Below are 19,890 nucleotides of genomic sequence, written 5' to 3' on the forward strand. Positions count from 1 at the left end.
ACATTCCAAAAAAAGTCGGGAATGGAGAAGAGCTCCTTTAACAGACATCCTATGACTGAGGTTTTGTTAACTGTAAGCTAAAAGAGGTGGATAAGGGGCGCCTGAGTGGCTCAGTCGGTTAAGCGGCCGACTTCAGCTCAGGTCATGATCTCGGGGTCCGTGAGTTCGAGCCCTGCATTGGGTTCTGTGCTGACAGCTCAGAGCCTGGAGCCTGTTTCAGATTCTGTGTCTCCCTCTCTCTGACCCTCCCCCGTTCATGCTCTGTCTCTCTCTGTCTCAAAAAAGAAATAAACGTAAAAATAAATAAATAAATAAAAGAGGTCGATGGGTCCCCATGCTTTTGGGCTCCTCTTTTCTGGGCTAAACACCCCTCATCTTCTGGTGATCTTTTGGAAGGTGGCCCGGAAGAGGCTCTGTTGTCGTTATCCCTTCAAATCGAGGGCCCCAAATCGGTCGGAGAGTTCACGATGGTCCAGATAAGTTCATTTCAAAAACATTTATCGAATATCTATCACATTCCAAGCACTGTGACTATAAGGGACTGTGACACTGTCTGCCCGTATCCTGCTCCTGCTACGTGTAGTTTGTAAAAGCTTCACACACCATGGCGAATTAGCCAGCATTGATTCCCAAGTTGGCAGCCAAAGTACTAAAAAAAAAAAAAAAAAAAAAAAAAAAGGAAAAAAGAAACATATTTTTAGGAAGTTTGGTGAACCCTAAAGGAATAATGCCAGGTCAGCTCAGTCCTCGGAACCTTCAGTGACCAGGTAATTCGAACTCGTCGCCACTGGGTTGCTGCCAGTCTACGTAGCCAACACTAGCAGCTTTCGGGGACCCGGGCGGGGCCAGCTCTGCCGCGTCCCGCCGCTGCCCCGCCCTCACGCTGCCCCTGAAGTCCAGGCTCCCATTGGTTGCGGGAGGAAACGGTGAACCAATCCACATAGACTTTAACGCCCTGCTCTCGCGATCACTTCCGCCGCTAGGGTCAGGCTCCGCCCAGCTTGCCCGGCATCCCTCGCGCCGGTGGAGTCAAGATGGAGGAGTACGCGAGAGAGCCTTGGTGAGCTTTACCGCTGTCCTTGCTTTTAGTCCTGCCCCTCTGCTCACGGTCCTCGTTCTCCCCTGCCCAGTCCCCTGAGGTGCAGGCCGGCCTCAGTCGCAGGCTTGTCGGCGTGGGTTTGTTGACCGTAGGCAGCACCGTCTTGAGCAGCCAGTCGGCTTCTCAGTCCTGTGCTCCCTGGGCGGCATGTGACAGCCTCGCCGCCTCCAACCTGGCACTCTGGTGACCTTGCGTTGGATGAGGAGGTCCAGACTTGGGCTAGTGGGAGCCTCGGAACCTGCTCCCAGCCCAGGACGCGGTCGCCTTGTGCGGGGTTAGTAATAATCCCCCCTGTACGCTGAGGTGACCTTGGACGCGTCCCCGTGCCACGCTTTGATCAGTTCCTGTGTTGAAGAAGGGACAGTAGGGCTCCGAGGGAGTGCCATTCTGGAGGCATTATTTGTATCGGGGGATGTGTCCGCAGGGCTAAGCATTTCAAATGTGTGGAACAGAGATTTTACCCAAAGGGTCTGGATAAACTCCTCTAGGCAGGGGCCTCGTATTCGTGCTTGGAATTCTCCCTTGGTAGACAAGGGGGACAAGAATTATCTGGAAAATAGAGATAGTAGCATGTGTTCTTTGAGAAGCCATGAACAGAAACTCACGTATTCATTCAGTATTTGAATGAGGTCTCTGTGCTCACCACTTTATAGGTTCAAAAGAGTAAAAGCATGAGTAAGTCAGGCACATAAAACGGCGAATTGCTGTAAGAAGTCTCAGGTTGCCTAACTTTAAGGCTTGGGGGGGGGTGGTTCTTAAGTGAGAAATCAAATCTTGGTTATTTGGGTTAATCAACTGTTTAATTGTGTGAGAGCAAAAGGCAAGGTGTCCTCAATTTGTGAAGGTGCCCAGGACTTTATATTATTATCTTGCCAGCAGTAGCCATGTTACCTGCTTTGTGCTTTTTCTTTCTTTCTTTCTTTCTTTCTTTTTTTTTTTTTTAAATCCCTCAACTAGGATACAGGGCATATGTTTCAGTACCTCCTGGCTCTTTAAAATTACCAAGGGGCGCCAGGGTGCCTCAGTTGGTTAAGCATCTGACTCTTGACTTAGGCTCAGGTCATGGTCTTTCAGTTGGTGAGATTGAGCCCGGTGTCCCGCTCAGGCTGACATTGTGGAGCCTGTGTGGGATTCTCCCTCTCCCTCTCCCTCTCCCTCTCCCTCTCCCTCTCCCTCTCCCCCCTCTCCCCCCTCTCCCCCCTCTCCCCCCTCTCCCCCCTCTCCCCCCTCTCCCCCCTCCCCCTCCCTCCCCCTCCCTCCCCCTCCCTCCCCCTCCCCCTCCCCTCTCCCCCTCCCCCTCCCCCCTCTCTCCCCCCTCTCTCCCCCCCCCGCTCTCCCCCCCGCTCTCTCTTTCTGCCCCTCCTGCACGCTCTCGCCCTCTCAAAATAAATAAGTAAACTCAAAAAAAATTTAAAATTACCAAACGTAATTATCCTTCTTCCTAAGTCATGCTGACATGTGCTGAATTCAGCACATTGTAGACTGCTGTTATCAGCAGCTGTTGGATATATTTTTTAACCTTGTTGAGTTAAAGATGTTACAATGAATTTTTATCTAATCAATTAGGTGGTCCCTTTGTTTTCTCTTAGTACATATGTCCTGAAGCAATAGAGTCAGTTGTCTGGTTAGTTTTGTAGTGAAAACTACTTTGATCTGGGGCACCTAGATAGCTCAGTCAGTTAAGCATCCTACTTTGACTCAGATCATGATCTTGTAGTTCATGAGTTTAAGCCCTGCGGCCGACTCTGATGACAGCTCGGAGCCTGGAGCCTGTTTCAGATTCTGTGTCGTCTTCTCTCTCTGCCCCTCCCGTGTCCGTGCTCTGTCTCTCTCTCAAAAATAAACAAACATTAAAGAAAAGTTACTCTGATCTTCTGTACTGCCCTGTTTGATAAGAGCATTTTCTCAAGTCATTCATCCTCAAACTATAAGCATCTTTTTCCTCCCTCCACACCACCCAGCCTCCAAACAGGCATACCATAAGCAGTCTGAATTCTTTCATAATCTGCCTTTCCATTCCTGTTGTCACGATCTTACTGGCATCCTTATGCCTTTTACAATACCTTCCTAATTGCTCTCCTTACCTCCAGCCCACTTTAATACATCATATGGACTTAATCATCCTAAGTCCTTCTTTTATCATAGGTGTCGTTTCAAAAACCCATAGTCTGTATGATATAATGGAAACGATTTAGAGTTTTGAAGTTCTAGATTTTTGTATTTAAATTGTACTAGTTACGTATATGACATTGGGAAATTTACTTAATCTCTGTCTGAGACTCTGTTCACCTGTAAAATGAAGAGGAGACAGGAATACTTTTTCTGCAAAGTTAAGATTAGAGATTCTACAGGAAAATAACCTAACTTTTTTGAAAATCATAGGTCTTATTTGCATTGAAGGCACCTACAACATAGTTAATAGTTAACAAATGAAAACTTAATTGTGTTGTTACTTGTTCCCTGTATTTGTATTTACATTCTTTTATTATTTTTTAAAAAGTTTATTTATTTTTGAGAGAGAGAGAGAGAGAGAGAGAGAGGGAGAGAGAGCGCGCGCAACAGGGTGGGTTGGGAGAAGGGACATAGAGAATCCTAAACTGGTTCTGTGCTGTGAGTGTGGAGCTAGTCGGGGCTCAAACTCAAGAACCATGAGATCATGACCTGAGCCAAAATCCAAAGTCCGATGCTTAATCAGCTGAGCCACCCAGGCACCCATAGTATTTGTATTCTTTTAGAGTCTAGCTTCAATCTTCCTTTTGTATAGCCTGTCACTTCTCTGCAGGAACATTTTGATTTAGCCAGATTTAGCCAGAAACCATTTCCATCTTGCCTTTGTTTTGGACATCCTCTCTTGGAATACTCTGCTCTCTGATCTGAATCCTGCTGTTCTTTACTGATTATTTTAATCCTCAACTAATAAAATCATTTGGACTAGATCTTTTTTTTTTTTTTAAGTTTTATTTATTTTTGAGAGAGAGAATGAACATGAGCGGGGAGGGCCAGAGACAGAGGGAGACACAGAATCTGAAGCAGGCTCCCATGTGTCAGCACAGAACCCATGAACCGTGAGATGATGACCTGAGCCAAAGTCAGATGCTCAACCAGCTGGGCCATCCAGGCGCCCCTGGACTAAATCTTTTAAAGTTACTGGCCCACCACTCAGAGGGAGCCACTGATTCATTCTCCTTTATCTTTTCTCTGTACTTCCTCTTAGTGTTTCTACCATTCTAAAGAAATTTTCTCAGTCCTTTAGTTTCAAAGCACTGCTTAAACTGTTAAAGTGAAATCAGATTGGGGCGCCTGGGTGGCTCAGTCGGTTGGGCGTCCGACTTCGGCTCAGGTCACAATCTCGCGGTATGTGGGTTCGAGCCCCACGTCGGGCTCTGTGCTGACTGCTCAGAGCCTGAAGCCTGTTCCAGATTCTGTGTCTCCCTCTCTCTCTGACCCTCCCCCGTCCATGCTCTGTCTCTCTCTGTCTCACAAATGAATAAACGTTAAAAAAAAAATTAAAAAAAAAAAGTGAAATCAGATCACCTTGGCATTGTGTTGAACCATAGACTGAATCAGTAGATACTGGGTACGGTGTTGAGAGCCTGCAGGTCTAACAAACTCCAGGTGTTGCTGAATTTGCTTTTAGGATCACAAAAACAAACCTTGGGTAGCAAGGCCCCCAAGCATCCTGCTTGTGACAATTGGAATATGTGCCGCGTGAGGGGCACCTGGGTGGCTCAGTCCGATAAGCGTCCAACTCTTGATTTCAGCTCAGGTCATGATCTTGTGATTTGTTGGTTTGAGCCCCGTGTCGGGCTCCGCACTGACACTGTGGAGCCTGCTTGGGATTTTGTCTCTCTCACAGGATAAATCAATAAACTTAAAAAATATATAATGAATTTACTCATTCACAGACTTTTTTATAAGCCAAATTCCTAGAATAGTAGTTCTTGTTCTACTGATGACATTATTCAGATTTCATTGTGTTGGATAAGTTAGGTTGCTACATTTGGAAGCTAAGTTTACAAATTTAACCTCTAATTATTGGAGATTAGAGTATTCCAGTGTGTAAATGGACCTGATACAAAGTAAAGTTCCAGGTGCTAACTGGGACTCAGTAAACCCGGAAAGAATTTCATACTTTAAAAAATGTTTAAATTTGTCTCCCTCTGCCCCTATTGAATCTTCATTTTGGGGGGTCTCAACTTTAAATTTTACTGCAGCTGGAGAGCTTACTTTGGTCCCTGGGAGATTGGATCAACATTGATTATAATGTAATTTCCTAAATATTTGCTCATTCACTTTTGCACAGTGCCCAACTTAGATGCAGTAATTATTAAGTGAAAATTAAGTGCTGTTAACACTAGGGAGTTAAAGCCAGTTCCATTCCTTATGGCTTGGAGCTGAATAGATACCAGTATGTTCAGAATCCTTTATCTTTGTCTACATGTTTATTTTATTGGTTGAAGTAAGCCCTGTATTGGAATCTGTTGTGTCCCTTGGTATGTTAGCAAAGAAAGTTTTATGGTTTATGAATGAGAAATACAGTCATCTTTTTATTTTTGTTTTTTTTCCCATTCTTAGCCCTTGGCGAATTGTGGATGATTGTGGTGGGGCCTTTACGATGGGTACCATAGGTGGTGGTATCTTTCAAGCAATCAAAGGTTTTCGCAATTCTCCAGTGGTAAGTGGGTGAATGGTCTTATTTTATCATTTGAAATCTGGGTTCGCTAATATCGCCGGTGGCCCTATCAGTGGGTTGGAAATGTATTTCTAATGTATTTTTGGTTGCTTCTTTATAGGGAGTAAACCACAGACTACGAGGGAGTTTGACAGCTATTAAAACCAGGGCTCCACAGTTGGGAGGTAAGCAGAATTTTTCCATTTGTACTTCATACTAGCTTTCCTTGTTCATTTAAAGACGCAGCTCTGGTTTTTTTCTTCGTTTTTAGCTTATACCAGTTAGTTTCGTTCAGTGTAACAGCTTGTTAGAAATTACTATAAGTTCTTCTTGATTTATGATTTATTCAGAAAGTTAACTGGAATTGCTGTATCCATTCATTTGAAAATTTTGTCTCTGTCCCTCAAATGCTCAGTGGTATTTTGGTTTTGTTTTTTTCTTCTTACCTAAAAGGAAGACAGTGTGTTTAAAGCTTCGGTTTGTGAGTGTCAAGAGTGATAGCTTCTGGGGTAATATAAAACTGAAGAGAAAGTGATCTGAAGGATTGAGGTTTCGTGAGAGACAAACTGATGATGCTGATCAGGCTTCTCTCCAAGGTTCGGCTTTGGATGTTGCACAGAGGTCATTGCAAAATTTGAAAAGAATTCATTACGCTTTTTAAACTTGGTTATTCAGAAGTTGGGAGAAGAGAGATAAAAAAAACTTAGAGACTATATTCATATACGAAGATACAGTTGGTTTGGAGAGACCATATAGAACACATGAAAAAAATTAAATACTTTTAGTCATTCCTTAGTAATTTTGTGCATCAGAAGAAATAGTCCTGTCTTTGTTTTTAGCAAATTTTTCTTTGGAAGACTAGCTAAGAGCTGCCACTTATGGAGTGCTTGCTGTGTGCCAAGCACTCTGCTAAGGGTTCCCCAGCATTATTTTAATCGTCACAATAACATGAGGTCAGTATTATTATCCCCATTTTCCAGATGAGGGAATCAAAGCTCTGAGAGCTGAAGTGATGGTATATCTTTTTCTTTCCTATGAAATAATTATATCCTCTGGAAGGTAAATAGTTACTCATTTTCCTTTCCTTTAATGGTTACCATGTTGTCAAGAATGATAAGTTGTATTAAAGCACACACCAGATCCTGAATTCCCAGTATATGCAGAAGTCATATAGGTTTTTATATATGTTTTAAGAGCTGCTTCTGACATATTATTCTGTCACTTTTTCAGTGAATGAAAAAACAATCAGGTAATGTTACAGCCAAGAGGAGCTTAAAGAGACATGACCATTAAATGTAATTTGGTATCCTGGAACAGAAAAAAGACATAGAAACTAAAGAAATCTGAATTAAGTGTGGACTTTAATAATATATTGATATTGGGTCATTAATTGTGCAAATGCACCATGGGAATGTAAGATGTTAGAAGTTAGGGAAACTGGGGGCCCTGGATGGCTCAGTCGGTTGAGTGTCCAACTCTTGATTTTGGCTCAGGTCATGATCCCAGGGTCGTGGGATCAAGCTCTGTGTCAGGCTCAAGACTGCTTAAAATTCTCTCTCTTTCTCTCTCTCTCTCTCTCTCTCTCTCTCTCTCTTCTCTCTCCCCCCCCCTCCCCCCCTCTCCCCCCCTCTCTCTTTTAGTCATTCCTTAGTAATTTTGTGCATCAGAAGAAATAGTCCTCTCTCTCCCCCTCTCCCCCCCTGCCCCCCTCTGCCCCTCTGCCCCTCTCCCTCACTAGCACTCTCTCTCTCTTAAAAAAAAAAAATAGGGGCGCCTGGGTGGCCCAGTCGGTTAAGTGGCCAACTTCGGCTCAGGTCATGATCTCTCGGTCTATGCGTTCGAGCCCCACGTCGGGCTCTGTGCTGACAGCTCAGAGCCTGGAGCCTGTTTCAGATTCTGTGTCTCCCTCTCTCTGACCCTCCCCCGTTCATGCTTTGTGTCTTTCTGTCTCAAAAATGAATAAACGTTAAATAAATAAATAATAATTTAAAAAATTGGGGAAACTGGATGTGGGATATATGGGAACTCTGTATCTTCACAACTTTTCTGTGACTTTAAAAGTGTTCTAGGGGTGCCTGGGTGGCGTAGTCGGTTAAGCGTCCGACTTCAGCCAGGTCACGATCTCGCGGTCCGTGAGTTCGAACCCCGCGTTGGGCTCTGGGCTGATGGCTCAGAGCCTGGAGCCTGTTTCCGATTCTGTGTCTCCCTCTCTCTCTGCCCCTCCCCCGTTCATGCTCTGTCTCTCTCTGTCCCAAAAATAAATAGAGGTTGAAAAAAAAAATAAAAATAAAAAAAATAAAAGTGTTCTAAAATTAAACAATCAGGGTGAAATAGAGGAAGAGTAAGTTGTGGTATGAGTGAATTGGGATTGTTTATTTCAATCCTTGGGATTGGTTTTTTAAGAAAGCTATTGAAAAATCTTTATGGTGCCTTGCTTTTTTAAAAATACTGGCATGAGGAGTGCCTGGGTGGCTCAGTTGGTTAAGCATCTGACTTTGGCTCAGATCATGATGATCTCACAGTTTGTAGGTTCCGGCCCCATGTCAGGCTCTGTGTTGACAGCTCAGAACCTAGAGTCTGCTTTGGATTCTGTGTCTTCCTCTCTGCCCCTCCCCTGCTCGTGCTCTGTCTCTCAAAAATGAATAAATGGTTAAAAAAAAAATTAAGGGGTGCCTGGGTGGCTCAGTCCATTAAGTGGCCGACTTCAGCTCAGGTCATGATCTCGCGGTTTGTGAGTTCGAGCCCCACGTCGGGCTCTGTGCTGATAGCTCGGAGCCTGGAGCCTGCTTCCAATTCTGTGTATCCCTCTCTCTCTGCCCCTCCCCTGCTCATGCTCTGTCTCTCAAAAATGAATAAATGGTTAAAAAAAAAATTAAGGGGTGCCTGGGTGGCTCAGTCCATTAAGTGGCCGGCTTCAGCTCAGGTCATGATCTCGCGGTTTGTGAGTTCGAGCCCCGCGTCGGGCTCTATGCTGATAGCTCGGAGCCTGGAGCCTGCTTCCAATTCTGTGTATCCCTCTCTCTCTGCCCCACTCCCTCTCACACTCTGTGTCTGTCTCTCAAAATAAGTAAACATTAAAAAAAAATTTTTTTTTTTTTAAATTAACAATACTGGGATGAGGGGTGCCTAGGTTGCTCAGTCATTTAAACCACTGACTCGGGCTCAGGTCATGATCTCAGGGTTTGTGAGTTCAAGCCCCACATTGGACTCTGTGCTGATAGCTCAAAGCCTGGAGCCTGCTTCAGATTCTGTCTCTCTCTCTCTCTCTCTCTCTTTCTCTCTCTCTCTCTCTCTCTCTCTCTCTCTCTCTGCCCCTCCCCCACTCGCGCTCTGTCTCTTTCTCAAAAATGAATAAACATTAAAAACAAATTTTTTTTTAATACTGGGGTAACATTTTCAATTTAATTCAGTGAGCATTTGCTGAGCTTTTCCAGTCAAAATCCAAGGGACAGGCAACATGGAAAATCACAATTGTATCCTGAAGAGTCTTATATTTTCATAGGGGAAATTTCATGGGGGACTTTTAACACATCCCTATTATTCTTAAAGCATCTTTTGCATTTTGGAATAAGATACTCCAGGTTCATCGTATACTTACCCTGCTCTATCCATGAAGTCAGCCATTTCTCCACATAGCTCTGGCTCTGTTTAATTGAGAATGGTATTTAGAAGCCAAAATCTGGACACAAAGTGTATCATCGCTATTGGGGTGTTGCTGTTCCCAGGCCCTCTTTATAATAGAGCTTGGGGATGTATGTGTGTATATGTGAATACACACTAACCATGATATAAATATACAAACCCAAATTTATATCTGTACATACATGTTGAAAGTCATGAGATGCCACTTATACTTTAATTCCAATCCAGCTGCACCGGATTTATTCTTACCTTCTCTCTTTTTATATGAATACCTCCGTCCTTGTCCTGCTTGGGCTGTGGCACCCCACATCAGGCCACCCTTCCACAAGGATACACTCAACTCCATGCCTGGCTGTCCTTCCTTGAGGACCCTTCCTTACACTGTTTTGGCTCTGGCTCTTCACACTGGGCCACCCCTCTGTTCAGACAGCCTCCTCACCCTTGGCCACCCATCTGTGCGGACATTCTCCTTGCCCTGCTTGGACTCAATGTCTCCATTCTCATCAGTAACCATAGCTTACTCTGGCAGTTATTCTTGGAGGATGGGCAAGTTTCACACTCTTTTGAGGGACTGGGAGAGCCTTGTTTGAGGAATTTAGTGAAGCAGTTCTAATATACCTAGGCATCAGATCTCTCCCAGGGCATAGAATTACTGAATTAGAAAACAGAACTAGTTTATTTTTATATAGTATATGATATCTAGTATTGGACCCAGAATGAGAGCTTATGCTATGCTTCAACTGGTTGTATCTACTAGATTTAGTGGATAGATAATGTGAAAACTGGGAAAGGATTTTGGTGATGATTTGGGTCTGACATTTGATGGAACCCAGTGTATTGCCCTTACTAACACACCCCTACTACTTTGAGATTTCAGAGGATAAAGAATAAAGTGACTAGAGCTCTTTGGGGCAGTTTTTCTTCTTTAATCATGATAAATGTAACAACTCTTAATACGTATAAGTCATGTGTGCTCATTTTAGAAGATTTGGATAGTAAAGCAAGCACAAAGAAACTAAGTCATGTGCTATGTCACCCTGAGATGCCGACAGTTAAAATTTTAGTGTTGTCTTTCTACATTTTGTGTGTGCTTGTGTATGTGTATGTGTGGGTGTTTGTTTTCTATTTGACAAAATGGTTATTGAGTTTAGGAGAGTTTAAGTGCGAAGTAACTTGATTTAGTGTTGGTTTTAGTTTCATGGTTGAGGAATAGAAGGAGAGGGGAAAGATAATTTCTCTCCCCTTGATGTTCCACAATTCTAACTATTTGTATCAGTCATGAGCCACTTTAGCATGTATTGGCTTACACCTATAATACATTCCAGGACAGCTGGATTTCTTTAGTATCCCCATTGGCGATTTCATAGAGTGTATATATGCTCAGTGACACTTAATGAAAGAAAAAAATAGAGGTAATGTAGAGGTATAAAAATAAAAAAAGGAAGAAACAGTGTGGCTTTGTTGTGTTTATTGCCTTTTGAACAGAGATACAGAGAGATTTGAATGTGTTTAGCCTGACTCTTCTAGGCCTGCTTATTTCTTTTAGGCTTTGGGCCATTGCTAATTTTCCAGCAGATAAAAATACAACCCAAGCTTTATTAAAAAGATAAGTATTCTGCGTTTTGTTCAGTGCTTATCCAAACTTGTGTTTGCATGTATTAGAGTGTGAGAGTTTTAAGAATATAGTATTGTTAAAGTTATTTTTGGCTGTAATATTTTAAATATAAGATGAAAAATGAAATTTTTGTTTGTTTTTTTTTAATAAAATAGGTAGTTTTGCAGTTTGGGGTGGTTTATTTTCCATGATTGACTGCAGTATGGTTCAAGTCAGAGGAAAAGAAGATCCCTGGAACTCCATCACAAGTGGTGCCTTAACAGGAGCTATACTGGCAGCAAGAAGTAAGCAATCATTATTAAAAAGGGGGGGGAAAGTAACCAATCATTATAGACACACTAGTAGAAGCAAGACTTTTTGGAAAACCTTGTCTGTCTTAATTTAATGACATCGGTAATACATAAAACCAAGCATCGAGTAGTTTAGAATAGCATGAATGTATATGGTGACATGGGGAGGGGGGTTGGGAATAGGAATATCTATTTATTTGGAATATTTGAGAATGAGAGAGTGTGGAGTTCTGACCTATACAGTGGTTAAGAGCATTTCAAGTTCCAATTCTGCCATTTACTACTGTGTGACTAGGCAGTTTGCTAAACTTTTTGTGCCATAGTTTCCTCATCGGAACTCTAGAGTTAATAATCATACCTGCCACATAGCATTGTTAGGAATAATGAGTTTAGAACCGTCTTTGGATCTTTGGAACAGAAAGCAACTCAGAATTTGTGGGGGGTTAGTTGTTTAGGCCAGGGATCAGCAGACTTTTTCTGTAAAGGGCCAGATGGTAAATATTTTAGGTCTTTGTCAACGGATACTCAGCTCTGTGATTGTAACATGAAAGCGACCATAGACTATATGTAAATGAATGAGCATGACTGTACCAATACAACTTTATATAAACAGGCAGTGAGCTGGATTTGACCTGTGGGCCTTAGTTTGTTGACATTTGGTCTTAGCGAGAAAAAAGGTGGGGAGGGAGGGTAGCATGTAGCCATTTGGACAGCTCTTTCCTTTACTATATCTTATATTAAAGTAGATTTCTATTAAAGCAATCTCTTTGTTATTAAGATGGACCAGTGGCCATGGTTGGGTCAGCCGCGATGGGTGGCATTCTCCTAGCTTTAATTGAAGGAGCTGGTATCTTATTGACAAGATTTGCCTCTGCACAATTTCCCAATGGTGAGTCTTCTTTCTGCTTACTACCATAGCTCAAACACTGGAATGGTCTCCTGATGTTGAGAGAGAACCTATCTTGTCTGCTAAAATGTGTTAGTTTGTGATTTCTACATTTGCCATGGTTCACGAAGATTACGATACTAGGCCCTGGTTGCATTTGAAAGGGTAGATGTGGATATAGTTATTGTGTTTAACCACAGTCACCAAAATGCTTTACTGAGATGGTTTGCTGTTGATTTTTCTTACAGTTCTCAATTTTTGTCAGTGTTCGTGTGCTTATTCTAAGAAATTGCCAAGTCGTTTTATGCTTGAAGAAATGTCCTTGCAGATGTATTAACAATAATGATAGTCGACAACCTCTTACTGTATGTGTATGTGCCATGCCCTGTTCTAGATGCTGGGGTATAGTGATGAACAAGGACTTACATTCTGGAGGGAGAAGACACACTAACACATTAACAGATAAATGAGATTTGATTGTGTTGCTTGCTGTGAAGAGAATGAAATATAGTGGTAGAAAGTGGCTGTGTTTGGGAGGGCCACTTGAGGGTTGGCAGGGAAATTTTTTTTGAAAAGTTGGTAAAATAATTTGTTGCTAATTGTTCTTACATGGTATATGGGGAAAAGTTAAATTATGGGTTAAGTGATCGTTACACGGTCACGGAATATCTGCTTAGCTGTTAAATTGTGCACTTTCTTACAACTGCAGAAAACTTCATTTGTCTGTAAAGGGCCAGCATTCCCTTTGTCTGTAAAGGGGCAATATTCCTTGACATTGGAAGGAAGCAGAGAGATAATTGTGAGGATTTTAGTCGGAAAAATTTGACCTGGCATTTGGGGAAGGAAATATGCAGAAGAGCAACACATGTTGAAAATTATTTTTGGAGCTTGGAAAAGATTCAGCATAGAGTTAGGAATAGATCATAGCTCCCAGTTTGATTTGATTTCCCTCAGGCGCCTAGCAAGAGATTCAGTGTCTTTTTGGCACAAGTGTCAAGCACACTGCTCCGTAGATGCCAAGGATGATCTGGGGACCTCCTGGACTGTCACCTTCTGTTTCTGGTTTTTCATCATTACTTCTGAGTTAGTACTCTGTTAGGATAAGCACTTTCTAATTTTGCTTCGTAGTTTGTTTTTACCTACGTTAGTGTGAAAGGCTTCACATAAAACAACAGAAAATTTTCATTTTTTCAGAAATTCAGAGACTGATATAACAAAAACATTAGTTACACTGCCTTTTTTTTTTTTTTTTTTAAAGTAGGTTCTTCACCCAACACGGGGCTTGAATTCATGACCCCGAGATCACGAGTCACATACTCTACCGACTGAGCCAGCCAAGTGCCCCATGTTACATTGTCTTATAGGAATTAATCTTGGTTACTTTGCTTCAGGCTTTTTTCCTCAGAAGAGATCTTCAAAAGAAGTGCATTTTGGGGCGCCTGGGTGGCGCAGTCGGTTAAGCGTCCGACTTCAGCCAGGTCACGATCTCGCGGTCCGTGAGTTCGAGCCCCGCGTCAGGCTCTGGGCTGATGGCTCAGAGCCTGGAGCCTGTTTCTGATTCTGTGTCTCCCTCTCTCTCTGCCCCTCCCCCGTTCATGCTCTGTCTCTCTCTGTCCCAAAAATAAATAAACGTTGAAAACAAAAGAAGTGCATTTTACTTGAGACAGGAGATGTGTTTCTGAAAAGCTGTGTTGGGGAGAGGAATCTCTGAAGGAAGAGTTAAGCATATTTTTCCAATTAACTTACATGAACAAGTTTTTAAAACAGTGACCAAAATTAGATAAAACTCTAATAATGGTTACCTTTGGTTTACCTGTTTCACCCAATATCTTCTCTAGTTCTCTGAAATGAACAGAGAATGCCTTTACAGTGAAAAATAAATATATATCATTGGATTGAAGCATTGAAAAGCTTCAGGGAATTTTACCACTGCCCTCTTTCTCTCTTCTTCGTAGTTACTTTTTGGTCTCAGTTTCCCTGAAAAAAATAATTGTAATTATTCCCATAAAAGTCTTTTTTTTTTTTTTTTTTTTTTTTAAGAACCACATTTTTTTCTTAGTTCATAGGTCCCCTCCCATCCTTTGAAAACTAAAATATTACAAGACCTGGAGCACTTGGGTGGCTCAGTCGACTAATTGTATGACTTCGGCTCAGGTCATGATATCTTGGTTTGCAGATTCAAGCTCTGCGTTGGACTCTGTGCTGACAGAGCCTGGAGCCTGCTTCGGATTCTGTATCTCCCTCTGTCTCTGCCTCTCCCTTGCTCTCTCTCTTTCTCTCAGAAATAAAATATTACAAAACTTTGATCTACAACAAGCTAGGGAATGTCTTCCCATTCCAGAACTCATTCTCTATTTCATTGGGTATATAAATTGGATCACTGAGTTCTCTTAAAACATGATGAAGATACTTAAATTAGTGAAAATAATTTTAATTTTTTTTTTTCCAACGTTTTTATTTATTTTTGGGACAGAGAGAGACAGAGCATGAATGGGGGAGGGGCAGAGAGAGAGGGAGACACAGAATCGGAAAGAGGCTCCAGGCTCTGAGCCATCAGCCCAGAGCCTGACGCGGGGCTCGAACCCACGGACCACGAGATCGTGACCTGGCTGAAGTCAGATGCTTAACCGACTGCGCCACCCAGGCGCCCCGTGAAAATAATTTTAAATAGCTACTGAAAAGTATGTCAAGAGGTGTGAAATTCTTCCAATCTTTATAGCAGCTTGTTACAGCAATTGCTGTAAAAACTTGAATTTACCTTTTGGGGCGCCTGGGTAGTTCAGTTGGTTGAGCGTCCAACTTAGGCTCAGGTCATGATCTCGCAGTCCGTGGATTTGAGCCCCACATCGGGCTCTGTGCTGGCAGTTTGGAGCCTGGAGCCTGCTTCGGATTCTGTGTCTCCCTCTCTCTCTGCCCCTCCCCCACTCACACTCTGTCTCTCTCAAAAATAAATAAACACTAAAAAAAAACTTGAATTCACTTCTTGCTATAATTAATCCATCTGACTTTCCTGGCATAGCAGTTGAGAGCTGTTCATTCTGGAACATAAGGGAAGCCAGTCTGTCATGTTATACCAAATTTGGAGGCACTCTCATGAGAATTAGGCAGCAGAAATTCAGATGACCGCTCTAAGGTAGCACCTTAGCAGACACTGTGTCTGCGATTTACTGTCTACAAACACTTGTTCTTTTTAATTGTGTAATATTCAGGTGGTTTTTAAGATTCTTTTCTTTCTTAATCGCAGGTCCTCAGTTTGCTGAAGACCCCTCTCAGTTGCCTTCAGCCCAGTTATCATCCTCACCTTTTGGAGACTATCGACAATATCAATAGGACTTCTTTCCCAGGATTTCTTTACCAGAATGAGCTGTAGTTCAAGAAGGAATTTCAGAAGATAAGTTATGGTCTGCTTTTAAAACCATAGGTGGGACAGCTATGGCCAAATAGGCTTTGAAGAGACACTTAGCTCTTTTTTCTATTTAAAGGAACATGGGGGGGTGGGGGCAGATGTGAAAAGATAATACATTTATTTATTCACACTTGGATTGCATTTGTGATAAAATAAATGTCTAATATCTTTAAAAGAAAATATAACAAATGCTTAGAAGATGAAGGACCAAAGGGCAAACAACAATGAAGCATGACCATCATTTCCTTGGGGACCTCTCTGCCTGGTTTTGTGTGTTTTGTCAGTCAAACAATAAAAAAACTGCTGGAACTTCTCGCTCTTTTAAGACGTAGAGTTCTACTTTCCATCCTCGAATACTTCAAATATTGAAAAGTACATTGAAAATTGCATGTTTTATAGTGAGGCTCTCATGTCACTTGAAGCAAATGATGTATGAGAAGAATTACACAGAGTTAACATGGATCATCTCACAGTAAATACTTTCTGCTTTGAAGGCTGAGGTAAAATATCCTCTACTTTGAAAGTGAAAATGTTATTTCTTGGTTTTGAGGATGTCGGATGTAAAACCCTTTTTACCTTTGAGGCTCCTGTGTCTTGATTTTTGATCATCAGCAACCTCACCAGAAACAACTTCCTTCCAATTCTATATGAAAAGAATCCATGGGGGCTATAGTAGCACTGGAAAAGTGTTTATTATGTGCTTGAAAATAAAATATATGCTGATTTTAATGTGTCTCAAGTCCCCTGAAGCCAGTCTTCATAAAGGGTATATTTTGGGGTCTGATTGGGTCTGGAAAATGGGTTAGCATTTCAGAATAGGCCATTTTACTGCTTGTATTGGAAATGACATGTGGCCTTACAGAAGGCATGAGGCTGTTCATCTGTGTGAAATGGGGAACAAATCCGTGTGGATGGAGTGAACACACATTTCTCTTTTAGCCCAGTGCCATACGCATAGTAAGCATTTAATTGCTAATTGTAGTTTGATCTTTTTTATGTTTGGTAAGATATACATAAAATATTGTGTATCAGTTTAACCATTTGTAAGTGTAGAGTTCACGGGCTCACGGGCATTTAAATACAGTGCAGTTGGTGTAATCATCACAATTATGTATATCCAAAGCTTTTTCATGATTACCAACACAAACTTTGTATCCATTGAACAATAACTTCCCATTTCCCCTCCCCAAACCCACCCCTAGGCCCTGATAACCACAATTCTACTTCCTGTCTCTGAATTTGCCTACCAGGTAGCTCTTATAAGTGGAATCCTACAGCATTTATCCTTTATCTTATTTCATTTAGCATAGTGTTTAAAGGTCTGTGTTGTAGCATGTACCGAAATTTCATTTCTTTTGATGGCTGATTAATATTCCATTGTAGGTATATGCCACATTTTATTTATTCCGCCATTGATGGACACTTGAGTGGCTTCTACCTTTTGACTACTGTGAATAATGCTGCTATGAACATGGGTTAGTCCCTGCTTAAAGTTCTTTAGGATATATACCTAGGAGTGGATTACTGGGGCATGTGGTAGTTCTAGGTTTAATTTTGTGAGGAACCACCAAACTTTTTCACAGCAGCTACACCATTTTATGTTCCCACCAACAATGCACAAGGGTTCCAATTTCTCCACATCCTTGCCAACATTTATTTTTCTTTATTTTTTAATTTTTAAAAAGTTTGTCCATTTACTTTTTGAGAGACAGCATGTGCACTTGAGCAGGGGAGGGGCAGAGAGGGGCAGAGAGAGGGAGAGAGAGAGAGAGAGAATCCCTAACAGGCTTCGCACTGTCAGCGCAGAGCCTGATTCAGGGCTTGAACCCCAGAAATGGTGAAATCATGACCTAAACCAAAATCAAGAGTCGGCTGCTTAACCAACTGATCCACCCAGGTGTCACTTATTTTCCTTTTTAAAAAATTATATCCTGTTTTGATTTACATACTCTTAATGACAAGTGGTAACGTGCTTGTTGGCCTTTTGTGTATCTTTTTGGAGATTTGTTTTTAAGTCTGTAGCTCTTAAGCTTAAAGTCATAAGTACAAGGAGATATCTATCAGAAGAGCAATTCAAAGCTGAGAACATGTTGAATTGTGTACAATTCTCAAGGTCTCCTAAATTCCTTAAATGGTCTGTCAGTTTGGAAAGTAAGTTCCTTTCTTGAGAGTTCTTTTTCTTTGAAGATTGTGTACATGGGATGTTAGTATGTTTTTGCCATTTTATTGGTTAACACGGGTGTCTTCCGACTCAGCATATCTGAAGCAATCCTTGGTTACAAATGAATTTTCTGGAATTAGGAGTGGGGTAAAAGAGAAAAAAATTTGAAAAAGATGGAAGTCCGATTCTTTTTGAAGAACTTTAAATTTGATTCCACCATATGCAGGATCCTAGATAGAATAAAACCTTGCCAGTATGTTTCCCAGGCTTCCTGCCTCTCTCCTAGTTGGTTGATACCCTTCTTACTCTTTGTATCTTGCAGTTAGGAGAGGCTTTGCTCTTGTGCAAAGGCTTTCTACCCTTAATGGTTGAGCTTAGCTTTAGGGCAGTGGTTCAAACTTCTGTAGAGATGATGAGGCCTAGAGGAAGAAAGTGTAAAAGGGGGAAAACAAACTTTATTCCTTTTTTTTTCTGCTTGAAACCCTACAGAGCATCTGTGGTGTTCCTGGCACAGGTTGTTTTATCACAACCCAAGAGCTTCTGTGCTGTTTCCTCTGCCTGCCTGCCTCTTATTTTGCTGGCTCATTCCTGGTAGTTTTTAAAGACTCAGCTCAGGTGCGCTCTCTGCAGCCTACTTGGAAAGTGCTTGGACTGAGCCAGGTCTCCTTTCCTTATCTGTTGTCACACCCAGTATAGCAGGAAGAGATTGTCAGGGGAGCTTTACCGGGAACACTCATATACCTACCACCTGGGTTCTATTAAGTTTTTTCAAGTTTAGCAAATAAAAAATTAAGTGGCTTAGATTTTAATAAATATCTTCTTAAAATACGGACTTGAAGTTTGTAATAAATATTCTAAAACTAATTTTGGTATACTAAAGTAGAGCCCAGAATAAAAGTTAACCAAATCGTTTTAATTATCAGAATCAATAATTGGAGAAACAAACAGAGGGCGTTTTCCCTAGTCTTTTCCTAGAATAATGAAGTGAGTTCCTCAGTTTCAAGGTTAAAATGCCCATCCGAAAGATCCCATCTGCTTCTCCCTTTTTCACTTAGTATCTGACACTTGGTGTGAAATTGGCATGTAATACTTTCTGAGTCAGAAACTATTGGATGGCGTGGGGGTACAGCTGCATCTACTATTGAAAGTACATCTGTTTTCATATATGAAATGTCTGCAAAGTATAAAAGCATGGTAATAGCTCCACCCTGTGGTATGTTAGTTTTAGTTAAAACTGTCCAAATTCTCTTCTAATCATAGATCAGCAAGCAACACACACAGCCTGTGTTTGTAAATAACTCACTGGAACGCAGCCACCTCCTTTCATACGTGTACTGTCTGTGGCTGCTTTCTTGCTACAGTGGCAGAATAGAGTAATTATAAGAAAGACAGGTCTACAACACAGCACAGGAGAAGCCAGATTGAGTCCCTGTAGATGCTGATACTGAATTTCTTGAGGTCAAGAATATATTTTATAATAGGTATTCGATAAGTAGAGTGAACGAATAAGTTGTAAGTAGATACATCTATACCTAATTTAAAAGTCGTCTGAAACTTTTTTTTTTTTAAGTTTATTTTGAGAGAGAGAGAGAGAGAGAGAGGGAGTGCATGCAGGGGAGGGGCAGAGAGGGAGACCGAGAATCCCAAGCAGGCTCCGCACTGCCCCCGCTCAGTGTGGGGCCTGAGCTCATGCTATATGAGACTCCAGCTAACGAATGTGAGATCATGACCTGAGCTGTACTTCTAACAGCAAGAAACCTGACTCTTGTTATCTACAATAATTTCTTATTAAATGCTAGTTACACATAAGGTAATTTCAGCATTGCTAAACCATCCCTCTGCGAGAAACAAATTGGACAACTAGAGTACGGTGTTCATACACCATTCTTTTCAGTGTCCAATATTTACTGAAGACATTTTCCAGAGCTATTTATGTATACTTCTTTCTTACCCACCCTCTTCACTGTGGTTATGTGATTCATTGGTAATACAGTGACACTCGTTAGCTGCATTATGCATTCCATCTTTCATATCCTGGTGGATTCTTTTAATTTACATTCATGGTATTCACCCTTTGTCATGAGCAGTTCTTTGGACTTTGACAAAGGTAGACAGACAG

The 19,890-nt window shown here is 41.7% G+C and overlaps 1 protein-coding gene across 1 annotated transcript; it reads left to right on the forward strand.

Annotated features, from left to right (window-relative positions):
• The first annotated feature begins 990 nt into the window (after nt 1-990).
• TIMM17A (translocase of inner mitochondrial membrane 17A) lies at nt 991-16,339 on the forward strand. Its single transcript, XM_047841371.1, has 6 exons — nt 991-1,060; nt 5,675-5,774; nt 5,893-5,956; nt 11,184-11,312; nt 12,097-12,207; nt 15,449-16,339. The coding sequence occupies exons 1-6, from the start codon at nt 1,035-1,037 to the stop codon at nt 15,532-15,534; spliced, it is 516 nt and encodes a 171-aa protein (XP_047697327.1). The 5' UTR covers nt 991-1,034; the 3' UTR covers nt 15,535-16,339.
• The last annotated feature ends 3,551 nt before the right edge of the window (nt 16,340-19,890 follow it).

Source organism: Prionailurus viverrinus, chromosome F1, assembly GCF_022837055.1.
Source record: "Prionailurus viverrinus isolate Anna chromosome F1, UM_Priviv_1.0, whole genome shotgun sequence".
Lineage (NCBI taxonomy): Eukaryota > Metazoa > Chordata > Mammalia > Carnivora > Felidae > Prionailurus > Prionailurus viverrinus.

What these genes read in the sequence shown, in the direction of transcription:
- TIMM17A (XM_047841371.1), top strand. Translation starts at nt 1,035, where the DNA reads ATGGAGGAGTACGCGAGAGAGCCTTG. An exon ending in GAGTACGCGAGAGAGCCTTG is followed by an intron (nt 1,061 to 5,674) that starts GTGAGCTTTACC and finishes TCCCATTCTTAG; the next exon opens with CCCTTGGCGAATTGTGGATG. An exon ending in AGCTATACTGGCAGCAAGAA is followed by an intron (nt 11,313 to 12,096) that starts GTAAGCAATCAT and finishes TTTGTTATTAAG; the next exon opens with ATGGACCAGTGGCCATGGTT.